The 14,791-nt window shown below is 36.3% G+C and overlaps 1 protein-coding gene across 6 annotated transcripts in view; it reads left to right on the top strand.

The window, feature by feature from the left end:
* The window catches only part of LOC100891267 (1-phosphatidylinositol 4,5-bisphosphate phosphodiesterase delta-4), a 65,605-nt gene that overhangs the window by 24,593 nt on the left and 26,221 nt on the right, over nucleotides 1-14,791 (top strand). For all 6 annotated transcript variants that reach the window (XM_030974149.1, XM_011663248.2, XM_030974151.1 and 3 more), the window contains exons 4-7: nucleotides 1,878-2,007; nucleotides 5,039-5,166; nucleotides 12,424-12,490; nucleotides 14,494-14,587. In XM_030974149.1, the coding sequence (XP_030830009.1) occupies nucleotides 1,878-2,007; nucleotides 5,039-5,166; nucleotides 12,424-12,490; nucleotides 14,494-14,587 (419 nt within the window). The remainder of the gene's footprint in view (nucleotides 1-1,877; nucleotides 2,008-5,038; nucleotides 5,167-12,423; nucleotides 12,491-14,493; nucleotides 14,588-14,791) is intronic.

Genomic DNA, 14,791 nt, shown 5'->3' on the forward strand with positions numbered 1-14,791 from the left:
ATAGTACATTGATCTGTAGGAAAGTATTACAGTATACATGTACCCTTACCCTTAAAAGGGTGAGCTAGTACTACAAAGAGAATCTTTTTAGAATTAGTACAAAAAGAACTTCATAAAAAAAGGGAATGCTATTTTTGTTTAATTCAATTTTTATGAGAGCAGTATCAAAGCTCTGATTGGGTTTTCTGGAGCTCTCTTCCGGCTTTTCAGAGCTGCATGTAAATTGCTCACCATTCCAGTCAAATTCTTTTAAGGGCTCGTCTGAGCTTTTTCAGAGCTAAAATCACCAATTGTAGTCCCATCTAATTTTTCCAGATAAGTATCCAAGCTCTGATTTAGTTTTCCTGATTGATTTCAGAGACTTTTACAGATTTATATTGCTTTTTTGTTGTCACTGGAAAGGGAGGAGGGGGGGGGGGGGGGGTGAGGTGACATGAAAATGAAGAATGAGAAGACATAGTTGATTGCAAGGTACATGTAGAATGGGAGACATATTGTGTTGAAAACATATTTACTTGAAGGAAAAGTAAAAGGAGAAAAATAATATTTAAAGAGGAAATTGTGAATGATGAGAAGAGAAGGAAAGAAAACCTGAATGACTTGAGTCACATATTTTATGTTGCTTATTAAGTGTTAATAGTCATTAAATTTGGAAGTAATTAGGGGATGTAAGTAGTCTCGTTTCCTCTAGAGATGTTATCATTGGCATCTAATTTGTTTTTATTTCTCAGTGGCTGAAGTGGCGATCGCTGTGGTGTAGATAAGTGGTATAGATTATCATTTCTATTTTTATGGGGAAGTGCTCAGACAAAAATGAGAAAATGAATTATCATTTGGCAAAGAGAAAACCATGAAAACAGTGAGTACAGACTACAGACCAATAGCGGAATTGAAAAGAGTCTCTGGTATAAGAATGTCAGTGTTTGTACGTCCTATACCACATTTCGTAACAAAATGTGAGACTCTGGTCTGGACTCTGTACAAAAATATCATTAATGTAATGAATATCTAAATAATCTTCAGTAATATCCTTCAATAATATCATTAACACAGTGTGTACATGAAAAAAAAGTATTCAAAGGCCTTCAATGTAGGTCTACATTAACTGCCATAGTGATGAAGCCAGATAAATAATTGTCTTTGATGGCCATGTCTTGATATCGCAGATGATATCATGTTAAAGGGGGTCTAGACTTAATGCAGAGGTGCCAACCATTACGATTTAATCATATTTAGTACGATAATAAGAGTGGAATACGTTAATACGATATCACCTTTTAAAATACGTTTTTTCACCAAAAAAACAACAAAAAAACAAAACAAAAAAAATTACTTTTTTTTTTATACCCATAAAAACCACAGAATCCCATAGAAACATGTACAAGTAAACCCCCACAACCCCAACAAAAACTTTGATTGACAATTTTCTTTTAAAATTTGAATGAAAGAGCAAACATTTTAATTGACTGTACGTACCAGTATCACATTTTTTTGAAATTTTACTGGCCCGGCCAACATGTACGATTGAATATGTTTAAAAAAAACTAATTACAGCAAAAATATGGTCTTTACGGTATGCATTTGCGCTGCGTTACGACATCAATAGGTTTTTAATAGGTAAAAGGAAGGCCGGTCGAAAAATACTAATTTTGATGATAAAATACTAATTTTGGAGGTGCTGCTGAGTACTAATTTGTACTTCCAAAGGTTGGCAGCTCTGTTAATGCCCTTCTGGCTCCAAACAGAAGATATCAAGTTGAAGGGGTCCAGATTTGATGCCCTTTGGCTCCAAACATGAAATCAAGCTGAAGGTGGTTCAGGTGTAATGTCCATACTCGTATGTGTTGTCCTTAACCCTTGACCTCCCACTCTCTCAGATGGATCATGGATGCTTTTAGACAGGCGGACGTTGATCGAGATGGAACAGTGGACTTTGATGAGTCCTACAAACTCCTCAAGAAGCTCAACATCAAGATCGAGAAGGTTCACGCCAAGAGATTATTCCAGGTACAAATCTTTTAATAGTGATAGACATCAATTATCTTTTTTAGTTGTACAGTACATGTTCTTGTTCAATGTCTCTGTGTGGACCAGTTTTTCTTTCAGTAATTGTTCAAGAGGAGCTACAATTAAACCGTAAATCAATTCAATACAACTGATTCCTTTATACCTTAGCCACATCAACAAGATCGACACCAGACCGACAACAGACCAAACAAAAACATTACGTCCAAGGCCCAAAATTGGTCGGTTTGGAGTCGGTTTGAAGTCTGTTTGGTGGTGTGATTGAGATATACATGTAAAGGCTCCAGCCTTTTGTTTGTGAAATTTCAAGTAGAAAAGTAATTTCAGTACTACTTACTTACGGCATACGGCAATGACATCAGATCATATGCATAGCCTCAATGCCACGATTTGATCATGATTTACCACATTTCTGCTATTTAAAAAAATGAGAATGTAAACCCAAATTTTAGACAGCATCAGAAATGCACAATCATGTACTTCTATCTGCATCATATGTATTTTAATACCACTTACCATGCAATTAACCAAAATCTGACCAGACAAAGGCACTTATGTGTATCAGGTTGGGTAATTGAATCATGAAACTTCCATTCCCCCATCTCTATCGGAAAGAGTAACCGGTTCCATTTGCATGCATAGTTCATAGAATTTCCAATTACCTTTGATACTCTGTACGTCATCATCAACCCAATTTAGGAAATTACATTTTTTGAAGTTTCATTGTGTTTGCCGCTTTATAATCACTTTCACTTTAGAAGCAAAAATGAGATAGCATTATTACTATTTATGCAAAAAAAACTGAGTGGTCTGTTGTTTTGAGATGGGATGATCCGAATCATTGCGTGCATGGATCAGACAGATTGTGCATTTTTCATAATTTTATGTCACAATAATCACTCAAATGGAGAATGGGTGATGTTGTTTCCATGGCAACACAAGTATGCTTTTTGGAGGGACTCTTTTTGTGTTGAAGGGGCCCAATTTGCAACAGTTGTTCAGAATGTTTGGGGTTTCATGCTGGTATAATGTAACCTGTGCGTAAAGACCGCAAATTACCTCTCAAAGCGGTACACGTATAATTATAAAAACACTCAAACCTTTACATAAAGATTGCTCATTACCACTCAAACCTGTATACAATGACCACTCAATACCACTCAAACCTGTATAATTATAAAGACCACTCAAGGGAGACAAAACATGAGTCTTATGAGCAAGTGGTCTTTGTGTAAAGGTTACTCCAGTACAAGTTACAATGAGAAACACTGTTCAGAAGAAACAGAAAATATGTTTTTCATAGTTAGGTGGTCATTCTATTCAGGTGGTCACTGCAACCGTTTCTCTGTATCCTATTGACAATTTCTGCTAGGGTGCTTCATTTCATGCTTATTTATAACATTTTAATTCTGCTTGATATCTTTTGTTTCATGTATCTCTCGTGGAATATTCCTATATGTCATATTTTAAGGTTGCCCAAAAAGGACCAGTGTGCTTTTAATTAAATCTCGCTTTAAATAATGTATTTTGCATGCATTTTTTCTACATAAGAATAAGCTGTATTAAGTAAGTATCAATTATTCTTGTGTGATTATAAGGTATCAATCTGTTGCTACTACTTTTTATCATTCATTAACACACCATGGCAATTTTGGTTGCGTAAAGGTCGTGTTAAGAGCTAGTCAGCATTAGTAAGGTAAGGTCGGTGTAGAGGTCGGCGTAGTGACCGTCTGAACAATAGTCGTGTTAGCTATGTCAACCTTTACGCCGACCGATTTACTCCTGGATTTTCCACGACTATAGGGAAGCATATTAAAGTTGACCGTGGGAAAAACTAACACCGACTAGGGAGCCTCGTCTTAACATGGCTAAAATTTCCAATTTATTTCTCATGAATAATGGTGAAGGTGGTCTATTGTCTTCCTAACTGTCTTTCTATTTCTCTTCTACATTCCTACTCTCCTATCTTCCCTGTCACCTCTCTAAAATCATTATAGTAATATTGATTCTTCTCCTTAACCACCTATCACTGTGATCCCGGTTTTGTTCTAATGACATGTACTGTACATGTATTCAATTCAATTAACTCTTTATGCTGTATGCCACACAGATAACCTCCCTTGACACTCATGGGATAAAATATACCAAAAGCTTCAAGATTATTTAAATGTTTCCATGGTTACATTAATCTACACCAGTGTTAAAAGGGTTGTTATGGAGCTAATCAAGACTAGAAATTGGTATTTTGTATTATGTAAATTATGCAAAGTATTATGTTGCACAAAGCAATCCTCCCGTCAATTGGTGCCTATTGTTTTGTGCAAAATTGCACGTTTAGCAAACGATCGACTGTGCAGATAAGCAAAAAAGCAATCAAAGTGTCAATAACTGCGCCTCCTTTTTAAAGTCAGTCTATTGGACCTTAAATGGTGTTTTAATTTGCAATAATATTGTATTACACATATACATGTAGATTCATCACAACAACTGAATTCCTAAACATGCTCAAATGGATTTGTACTGTATATACTCTGGACTACTCATTGATATAACCTAAATTACCTTGATTCATAACTTACAGGTACTTCTCATATTTAATATTCTTAAGACTATAAGAACAACTGAGGTATGATGTTATCATGATCACTTTTGTATCTTTATGTTTTTATTATGATGGAATTAAATTGGGTTAACTACCTCGCAATAAACCAGAGTCAATTCAATACAGTCAATAAAAATAAATGTAAAAAGACACAAATAAACTGTTACAAGTGGAATATGAAGTTGAATAAGGTGTCACTGTGGCAATTTTCCTGGCTTTAACTTTTTCTAACTTTTTCTATAATCTGTTTGATTTGATGCAATGTACTTATAATATGCATGTGTAGTAGAGTCCAACTGAGTCATCTTGTACTTTATAGTATTAAACAGGAATTTACTGATCTTTTGGGAATGAGAAGAGGGAATTTATCTGATATAATTGGTTAAGTTTGGTTTCATCTTTGTATTTCAGTTTGCAAACACACATTCAACTACCACAAAGAAAGGAAAAGTGAGGAGTGATGCTCTCAGCGAGGATGAATTTGTAGAATTCTATCGCATCATCACACGCCGTCCAGACTTGCAAGAGGTCTTCAAAAAGTAAGTAATTTAAAGCTTGAATAGAATTCAATTAATTATAATGAGAATAATAGTAGCTATGTTTGTGAAGTAGTTATCATATTGTGATATAATGTTTTGAGCTTCTGGAGGGGTTGGACATTATCACCCGATACTAGATTTAGCTCCGATACCAATTATCAAATGTTTTTCAGGAAGTAAAATCCTTCCAGGTATTGATTCAACACCAGGGTGGAGAGAGGCAGCTTCAATAAAATGCCTTGTCTGAGGACCTTGGCACTGGGCATAGATTCAAACCCTGAACCTTTTGATTAAGAGTAAAATGAACTGCCTGCTATACCATGATGCTCCAGTGTAACTGCTATATTATATGAAAGGGATTCTTATTTTATGTGAGCCTTAAATATTGGTGGTTTGTTCACTTGACCCCTTTAGTTCAAGGGTTGAGGGATCGAACCTCAGCCCAGGGATGCTCCAGTGAAACTACAATGTATTTTAAAACCCAAAAGTAATTCTTGCTGTACGTAGCTTTATACATTGTACATTGGTGGTGGAGGTGTCGTGGTGTAGTGGTTCATTCACTTGACCCTCAGTTCAAGGGTTGAGGGTTCGAATCTCAGCCTGGCACTAATATCCTTTGATGAGACATGCATCCATATTTGCCACTCTCCACCCAGGTGTAAACGGGTACCTGGCAATTGCTAGGGTAACTAATAGTCATTGCAGGGCCCTCAGAAAGAACAGCATTGAAGCTGATTAAGCTTCCACGGGTAGACAAACTTTTAATTATTATCTATGTTGATGTCATGAGACTGAAGATTGAATGCTGGTTGATGGGAAGGACATTTTCTGACCCATCCAGTGTGAACACAACCCGCAAAGAGTTTCACTATGCATAGTGTAATGTATAATACATGTATATATCCAATGCAATGCAACCGTGATTTGGCCTGCAATGTAAATGAGGTATCAGATGTTAAGATGCTTGAAATGACTCACACACGAGCGCACAATAATACAAGAAGATGATTCTTGGTTTCCATCTAGACCTCAATATATGTCGTATCCTTGCAACACTCTGATTTGCATCAAATATTTGGGTCAGTAATGTGGATTGCCTTGTTTGAAGGACAGAGATTTAATGTTTAAACCAATGGATTTTCTTACTTGAAAGATGTTTAGGAAACATTTTGTTCAACTTTGATACACAAGTAGTGTTAAATGGTTATGAGATTTGAGAAAAAATGTTGATATCAAAACACCATTTCAGTTACAAAATATAAGTTTTGCATTTTCGTATTGCTTTAAATAACAGAAGAGTCTTAGTTCTTCAGTTGTACTACATCCCATATTTGTTATTAACAATAGGCATTTCTGTACCTCTCTCTCTCTCTCTCTCTCTCTCTCTCTCTCTCTCTCTCTCTCTCTCTCTCTCTCTTTCTTCTCTCTCTCTCTCTCTCTCTCTCTCTCTCTCTCTCTCTTTCTCTCTCTCTCTCTCTTCACTACCAATAAAGTTAGATAAAAGTACATTGTTTAATATATGAAGATCATTAATGTACGAATGTATGAAAATCTGACAGGAAAATGATTGAACAATTTTTATGGTACCTCTGTATCTTAGAGTTTGAATGACCCGAACTCCTGCCAGAAATTGATTAACACCAAAGAAGATTCCGGAATGACTCTTTTAAATGATTCACCTTACCAAATTCAAAGTCAACTAAATGTGTGGATGGAATAACAAGAAGTAGGATATTTAACACACATTTTTGAGGAACTGCACAATAAATATTTTCATTTCCTGATCCGTAGCCGGAATTCAGTGTTATGTATCCGATCATCATTTTAACTTGTCAAATGGGCTGCAATTTTTCTGTAATCTCAAAGGTGCAGTGACATTATGATATGGTTAAAGATTACAAGGATAAAGACATAATGATTAATGAGGTGTTATCATATGATCAATTCATTAGTATTCTTTGACTAAAAGGAGCTTGAAATAAGGAACAAAAAATGCAAAAATATATAAGGTGCAAACCAGTTGAAACATGAATTAATGATATCAATAATTGACTCGGGATGTCTTTCAAGCTAGTGATAAGGACAATTGAAGAAAAAAAATAGCTGTGCATGTATTTAAGAAACAAATAGACCTGTATTTGAACTTGCAATATCTATAAATAGAGGTAATATTTGAAGTTGACATTCTTATTGTTGAATTAGCCTACAGGATTCGGAGCCCAGTGATATCTTTGGGCAATCGTCCCATTTGAGTTGGCCTCTAACTTTTGGGACAGGGATAACTGAGATATTTCATGTTTTTGAACTCCTTCCAGGAAAGTTTGTTCAGTTCAAGACTAAAACTTGGCCAAGATTTGCCTGACAGAGCAGCATGTAATTTATTCATACTAATGATACTTCGTCCTACATGGGTAAAATAGACTTATTAACAACAGCCTTACAAAAACAATATGAAAGAGTTTATCACAAACAGTGACAGATGCATGAAATAAATCCATGGTATTGACAAACATACCTGTAACAATATGCAATAAAAGATACTTGATGAATGGAATAATTCTACCACTGAACTTTAATGTAAACAAACCCGCTACCCAGGTAACGGCATGATTAATATTTCATTGTTTACCGTGCAGTATGCAATGTGGGTGTAAACCGTAGGAGGCAAAACGACAGATATGACTAACGGCAAGGAATGATAGAGTCACACCTTAATATGTTGGCAGTTATAATTGAGCAGGGGAATATAAGTCCCTTGTACAAATTAAGGAGATTTTGAATATTTGTTATCCCAATATCAACTCTGCTCTTGAAATGATCCTTAAAGGTAAAGACCAGTATTGGAAATGCCCCAATTTCAAAAAATGAAATGGAAGCTCTTATTACCAATCATGTGAAAGAATATGTTTTGACTAATACATGATGATAACAATTTTGCCGGGAAACCACATACTAATTGATATATTTGGTAAATTAGTTTATCTATTGGTGTGTGAGAGATAAACGCATGTGCTTGTAACTTTACGAAGACTGGGCCAAATTTCTTATCATTTTGATGATTCCAGTCTTTCCAGAACCTTGTAGTACACACCAATACTTATATGCTAGATGATCAACCTTTTCTGATCGATTCCACAACGTTTCTTTCACAATGTAATCGCATGACAATAACTTGTCTTTATCTTTAACTCTGATTAGAATGTGTCAACTGAACATTAGAAGATTACAGTTTCTCTCGTTGGTCCAAGTGAAATAGCTTTAGGATCCTTGCCCCTGAAACTGTGAAAAATCTTTCTTTGTACACATTATACATCTCACAATATATTTATTAGTGGACTGAAGGACTAATTATCAAATTAGCAATATAATCCAGAATCCAGATGATGGACATGTATCAAATACCAGCATTGTGTTTTTGACAAAGGTTGTGTTGGGACATGCGATCTAAAATGTGGCTCCTAAATCGATATTCAATTGTTATGCAAATGAAAATGGAAGGTCATGGAATTTCTATGGTGTAAAATGTTGTATTACATGTATATCCACAAAATACTGCATGGTGTAAACTAAGTGGTAGGTGCCTGGAAAATGATTGTTATTAATTATAGTCAACAGGATGTTGAAGTTTTGTTCTTTAGAATGAATACCTATCAATGCACATGTACAGTGAAGCCTGGCTATAAAGACCACCCACGGGAGACAAGAAAAGTGGTCTTTACAGACAGGTGCTCTTTATGTACAGGACCCTTTATTACATGTTTCAATGAGAAATCTTTTTCAAGGAAACAAAGATGTGGTCTTTGTAGACAGGTGGTTGCTAAACCAGGTTTGACTGTACATGTAGATGTACTAGGTATTAGAAGTTAGCTCAAATTATGATTACAGGTACTTCAAGACTGCGTACACAGAGGACTGGGTGGGTCTAAATATTTGTCAGTCTAAGCCAATATTTTTTGAGGTTTCTCTGAAGGATGTCCGAGGGGGAGACAACTCCCATAATTCAGCCAAATTGTTTACATTTTTATTTTATAGTTTTTCCAGATCCTAAAAACAGTCTTTCAAATACGCTGCGGAGGGGTTCCATGTTATTTGATCATTTCCACAAATACAAATGCTACAATGTACAGGTATGGGGTCAATTTCATTACAAATTTTATTTGTATATTAAATCTGTCCATGCACTAAAGAGGCCCAAATCAAGTTGAATCCCACTATTCTGGTGAATCGCGGCTACCCAATTCTCCAGAAATTGTCTGATTATCTCATATGCCATAACAAAAAACAACGAATGACATGGAAAATGAGGTGGGCAGAGAAAAAGAAGCGAGTATAGAATGAGACATGTACTGGATACAAGTTTACCTAGCCTAATATGACCCCCCCCCCCCCCTGATTACTATGATACGATATGCAAGCCTAAAGCCCTCAGATTGTCAACATACGAGCTATTGTATCAGAAAGATTCAGGTTGAGGCGGATACAAATTTGCAGGTTATAACCTGAACATAATAATAGCTAGGTTTCTGTGATTGCAGTTTGCATTCCAATGGTATTGTGAATAGGGAGCCATTAGAGGTCAGCTAGGCTGGATGGGGCAGGCAGCAGGAAATAAAGCTGACATAGATTTGATGGTCCTTTCACCTATCCTGGGTCAGCTGTTGCTAGTCTTACGTTCAAGACATGATGACAATATATTTTCCCCAGTGGTTGGGGTGTCATGGTATGCAGACTATAACATGTACAGATGTAGTTCAGATCAGGGTGATTTTCTATCTTCTTGTATTTATTTATATATTTATTTACTTTGTATTTATTTATTTATTTATTTATTTGTTTATTTTTATTTATTTTTTTGGTTTTTGGCATTTTTTAAAAATTTATTTATTTATTTATTTATTTATTTTTTTTTTTTTTTGGGGGGGGGCATATCTTAAGTACACAAAACTGTCCCCTTCAGTACATGTTATTGCTGAATTGTACCCCCCCCCCCCTCATCGGTTTTAGAATATCCTACATATGCCACTGGTTCTAGTACATGTACAAGGATTGAGCTCGTTGATAGCATAACCATATGGCGTAGGGTCGTTATAATCACATTTAGATGAATTTTGTCACCTCTGTATATAGTAGGGCATGTACATGTATTCAGCAGGGACCAGAATCATCAAACTCTATATTAAAAATGTTTATTTCTACAATGCGTATACAACACCATTATATCACACAATTTCTGAGAAGGAGTTCTAGATGTTTATTCATTTAATCTTCTTTAAAAACACAGAGTAGCCCCATTCAGTGCCACAATGCCTGCTTTACCTTTACAAGGGGCCCCTGTATTGTGTGGATATTACAATGTATACCAGTAAAGTGAAAACACAACATAAAAACAAACAGATAAATAAATAAAATACATGAAAATTACAGAGATGTTGTTATTTATTTACAGACAGAGAATTTGTAATGTGCAGCTAAGAAAATGATTCAAGTATATCCAACCCATATGACCTACATGTACACCTCATAATCCTGTAGACCCTAGCCATTCAAAAAGTGATTTTAAACTAAGTGATTCTAATTATTTCAAGAAAATGTCCCCCTACATTAACATGCAATGGTTTAAGCATGTATTAACCATGCATGAAATTAAGCAGTTATCAGACAAACCTCTGCAAATCATTTTGAGTTATGATTGCAAAATTTGCAACCAAACTAATTAAAGAGAGAGCAATTTGGATTTCAAGAAAAGTTGTCTGGCACTTTGATAGCAGCTGAGTCAGACTGTGAAGAAAGCTCTCTCTTTCCGGCGGCGCACCTTCGGGTATTGAAATAATTAAGAGACTCACGAGCGGATATCTATAATTGATCAAAACAACTTAGGAGGGAATTTGTTCAAGTTTTTAACATCAAAATATAGTTGCAATTTGCCAATGTCTGTCAGTATTTACTGGATGCAGAAAGAAGGGGAGAGGTGGGGGGGGGGGGGGCTGTCAGAGCTCTCAACAAGTTGTGTTTTTTTTTTATTTCAGTGAATGCATGTTAAGCTACATTTTACCATGAATGAGCTAAATTTCTGGTAGCAAAATGTCCTGGTTAGAATAGTGTTTTTGCTGTAAAAAGTAAGGTTTTTAGTAAAAAAAATTATGAGAAACTCTCTGGAGAGGTAGCGGTTGTGGATGTGGGTGGGGGACGTTGTGTGGGTGGGGGAAGGAAGGAAGTGGAACCTTGTGGGAGACTGGGGATCTTGTAAATCCTTCGGTTCACATGCTTCGTTTTAAGGTTCAATGAGAGTTTCAAATCCCAACACCGCAGTAAGAGGCTACCTAATTCCTGATTCATGTGACAGAGTTTTGATATTATTCTATACGTGAAATCCCTTCAATCAGGTGCAGTTCTAGGAGAAGATTCTTTTCTTGGGGGGGGGGGGGTAACTGCCCCAAGCCCCCCTCCAGAACTTCTACTGCCTTCAATCATTACAATTCTTGATTGTGATTAATGCAGTCATGCCCTTTAGAATCAGTGCCTGAAATGTATGTACTGCAAAGGATCTGAGTAATTTAAGGTATTAAGAGATTCATTGAAAAAGGTCTAGACCTTTGAAAGATACGAGGTCGTGCTTAGATTCTGAAGTCTGTCATCAGGGCTGCAAACTGTTTCATTGCCGATTATCTTCACATTGGTAAACATTGACACTAGGCCTGTCTTGATCAGCTTCAGTTTGCCAAATAACCCGCTATTTTCAGACTCAGGATATTATCCCGAAACTCGAAATTGCATCTTCACCAGATTGGTACGCTCATCACGAACCAACACAGACAGGCGCAAATTAGCCTGCTATTTCTCAAATAGAGGGATATTTTGGAAACAAGACCAAGATTTCTTGGGATTTTTTCTCGACCAAATATCCCACTAATTGCAACTGCAGGCTGATGAAGACACAAATTAACTGGTTAATTTGGGATACTGTAGTTAAAATAGCAGGTTATTTGGCAAACTCAAGCTGATGAGACAGGCCTACTTTGAATGCTAAAAAAGGAGAGAAAAAAAATCTTCTAGGAAGACATGTACATTTATGAGCAGCTCCTTTCAAACATTTTACCCCCTGCCATGCACATACATTGTATACATGAAGTCGAGGTGATAGGAACATTGTGACCTACATTGCGACAATATAGGGTGTGTTCTTGTGATACATTTGTAGGTGTCACCAAAGAAATTTGATTAAAAGTTTTTATTTTGTCATTTGTGTCTTTCCTTCAGGTACTCTGGCGACGATGATTACTGGACCCCCGAGGAGTTTGCCGAGTTCATGCATGAAGAACAGAAGGTGCGTTGTCATTGTTAACTCAGAGGAATAGTTCATATTATAGATGGTTAACTACCCCACAAATACCCCCTCCCCAGATCCTCGCCAGATCCTCACGCAGACCCACATCCCCCCCCCCCCCCCAGGAAAATGGAAATCATTTCACCGGTAAAGGAATTCCAGTGTGCACATACGGAAACAGAACATTGCAGGGAAATTTCAGGGTTGGTCACTTCAAACGTCCTACTCTTTTGTTGTTGGGATTTGAATGGGGTTTAGGGCTTCATTCAAAAAATATGCAGTGTACACTTGCTGAACTAGAAATAGGGGTCCTTTGAGCCCCCCCCCCCCATGATTGAAAAAAAACAAGACATTATAACTGATATTAAAAAAAAGATAAGAAAAAGAGACCCATAAAAACTACAAAATCAAGATATGGACTTGCTACTGCATTCAATACTGCATGCATAAAAGTTGTACAAAATAGTAATGTGTAACTATATGGTATTATTACAGCTACTGCTACTGTATATAAAAGAGTGCCTAGACATGTCTTTCTCTATTGAAACGTGATTCTTTATGGGAATGAAAACCATTGTTACTCATGTTGAGAGTCAACAAAGACATATGTATTTGCTTCATTCTGAATATATCCTCTTCTTTTGAAAATCAAGATCTTTGGGGGGAAATGGGAGTGCTTGAACCACGTATGCTGACAATAGTTCCCCCAAAATTTGTTTGTCAAATATTTTTACCACCCACAAAAACCGAACATTAGGAAGGAGGCATCTAAAATACTCACATCTAAAAATACAAGTTTGTATTATTCTGTACCGGTATGCGTAATTCACTTCACTTTTTCAATGTAGTGCTACATGAACCATTGTGTATCATCTACAGGCATTCAAGAGTGTATTTTTATTCTCACTTCTCTTGTCATCAACCCTTCATTTATACTTCTGTATAGGTCTGTGAAAGCATTAAAACACATGTAGATTGAGGCATGAGTAATGAGTAACATGCTTCAATGATCTAGAACTCTTTATTACTATCTTTGCCCCATCCATCACAAATAAATGGGCATGTCGTCAATCAAGCTCTATTCCTCTGGTTCAGTTTGGACCTGGCGAGCGAAAGAAGGATTATTACATTACAAGAGGAAGGAATAAATATAGATAATGTAGATAGATGATTAAATGTTGTCATTTTATTGGAAAGTTATCTTCATGTAAAACCTTCTCTAATGACCACCTATCTATGGAGACTACTTTTTTTCTTCTCCCTTTGATAATATTTCTCATTGAAGTGTGTACTAAAAGAACCTGCACTTAAAGACCACCTGCCTATAAAGACCACATTTCTTGTCCGAGTTGTCCCTTGAGTTTTCCTTCTATACAGGTTCAATGTAATTTGCGTAAAAAGTGCAATGACTGTTTCTTGAATGCCTTTTGTTTTCATTACTCCAGTCCACTAGTCATATTGCACTATGCCCAATCAATATTTGTTTTTAGCAATACTGTATCCCGGCTTATTTAGTCGGATTTTTACAAACTCACTTGCCTGGTTGGCCAGGGCTACTCAAATACACTAATGGTCAAGGGCTTCAAAATCTAAGTTGCAGTAATTCCTTTTTAAAGCCTTTGACTTTCCTTCTTTCTTTCCTCTCATTCTCAGAGGTTGGAAGCAATAAAAGAATTTCATTTCTGTCATCTAAGTGTCAAATGGTATTTGGGTAAAAATCTTGAATAAGCCTTTCTAATTTCATTTAATTAATCCTTGTGGCTTTGCTGCAATTTCGTTGTTGTTTTCAATTTCAGAGGTTGGAAGCAATCAAATAATTAAATTTTTGTCTTTCAAGTGTCAAATAGTATTTGGAGTAAAATCTTGAACAAGTCTTACGTATTCCTCCTAACCCATTGCCTACCAGAACCAGATTAACCCTGTATTAAGCCTATGGGTATGAGAGAATTCAGTATTCATCGGGTTAACATGTTCGTATGACCTTTGTACTCACTTTCTTTCAGAGGTTAGAGGTCACACCGGAGTGGTGCGCTACTAACATTGAGGAGTATGAACCCAACCAGGAGTTCAGAGACCAGAAGATCCTCACAATGGATGGTAATGCAGTTCAGTCTTTATTTCATTCTCAGTAAACACAATATATTGAGGGGTCAGTGACACAAAGACGTAACTCCATTTTGGCCATTTTGAGAAAAAGTGGTTTGTGTGTCACTAAGCACTTGGGCCTTAAGGAGTTAAATCTATGTTTCACTAGCCATTGACTTCAATAGGGTGTTGGGTGGAGTTAAGCCATTGTGTTTC

The sequence above is a fragment of the Strongylocentrotus purpuratus genome, unplaced genomic scaffold, assembly GCF_000002235.5.
Source record: "Strongylocentrotus purpuratus isolate Spur 01 unplaced genomic scaffold, Spur_5.0 spur5_scaffold_7, whole genome shotgun sequence".
Taxonomy (NCBI): Eukaryota; Metazoa; Echinodermata; class Echinoidea; order Camarodonta; family Strongylocentrotidae; genus Strongylocentrotus; species Strongylocentrotus purpuratus.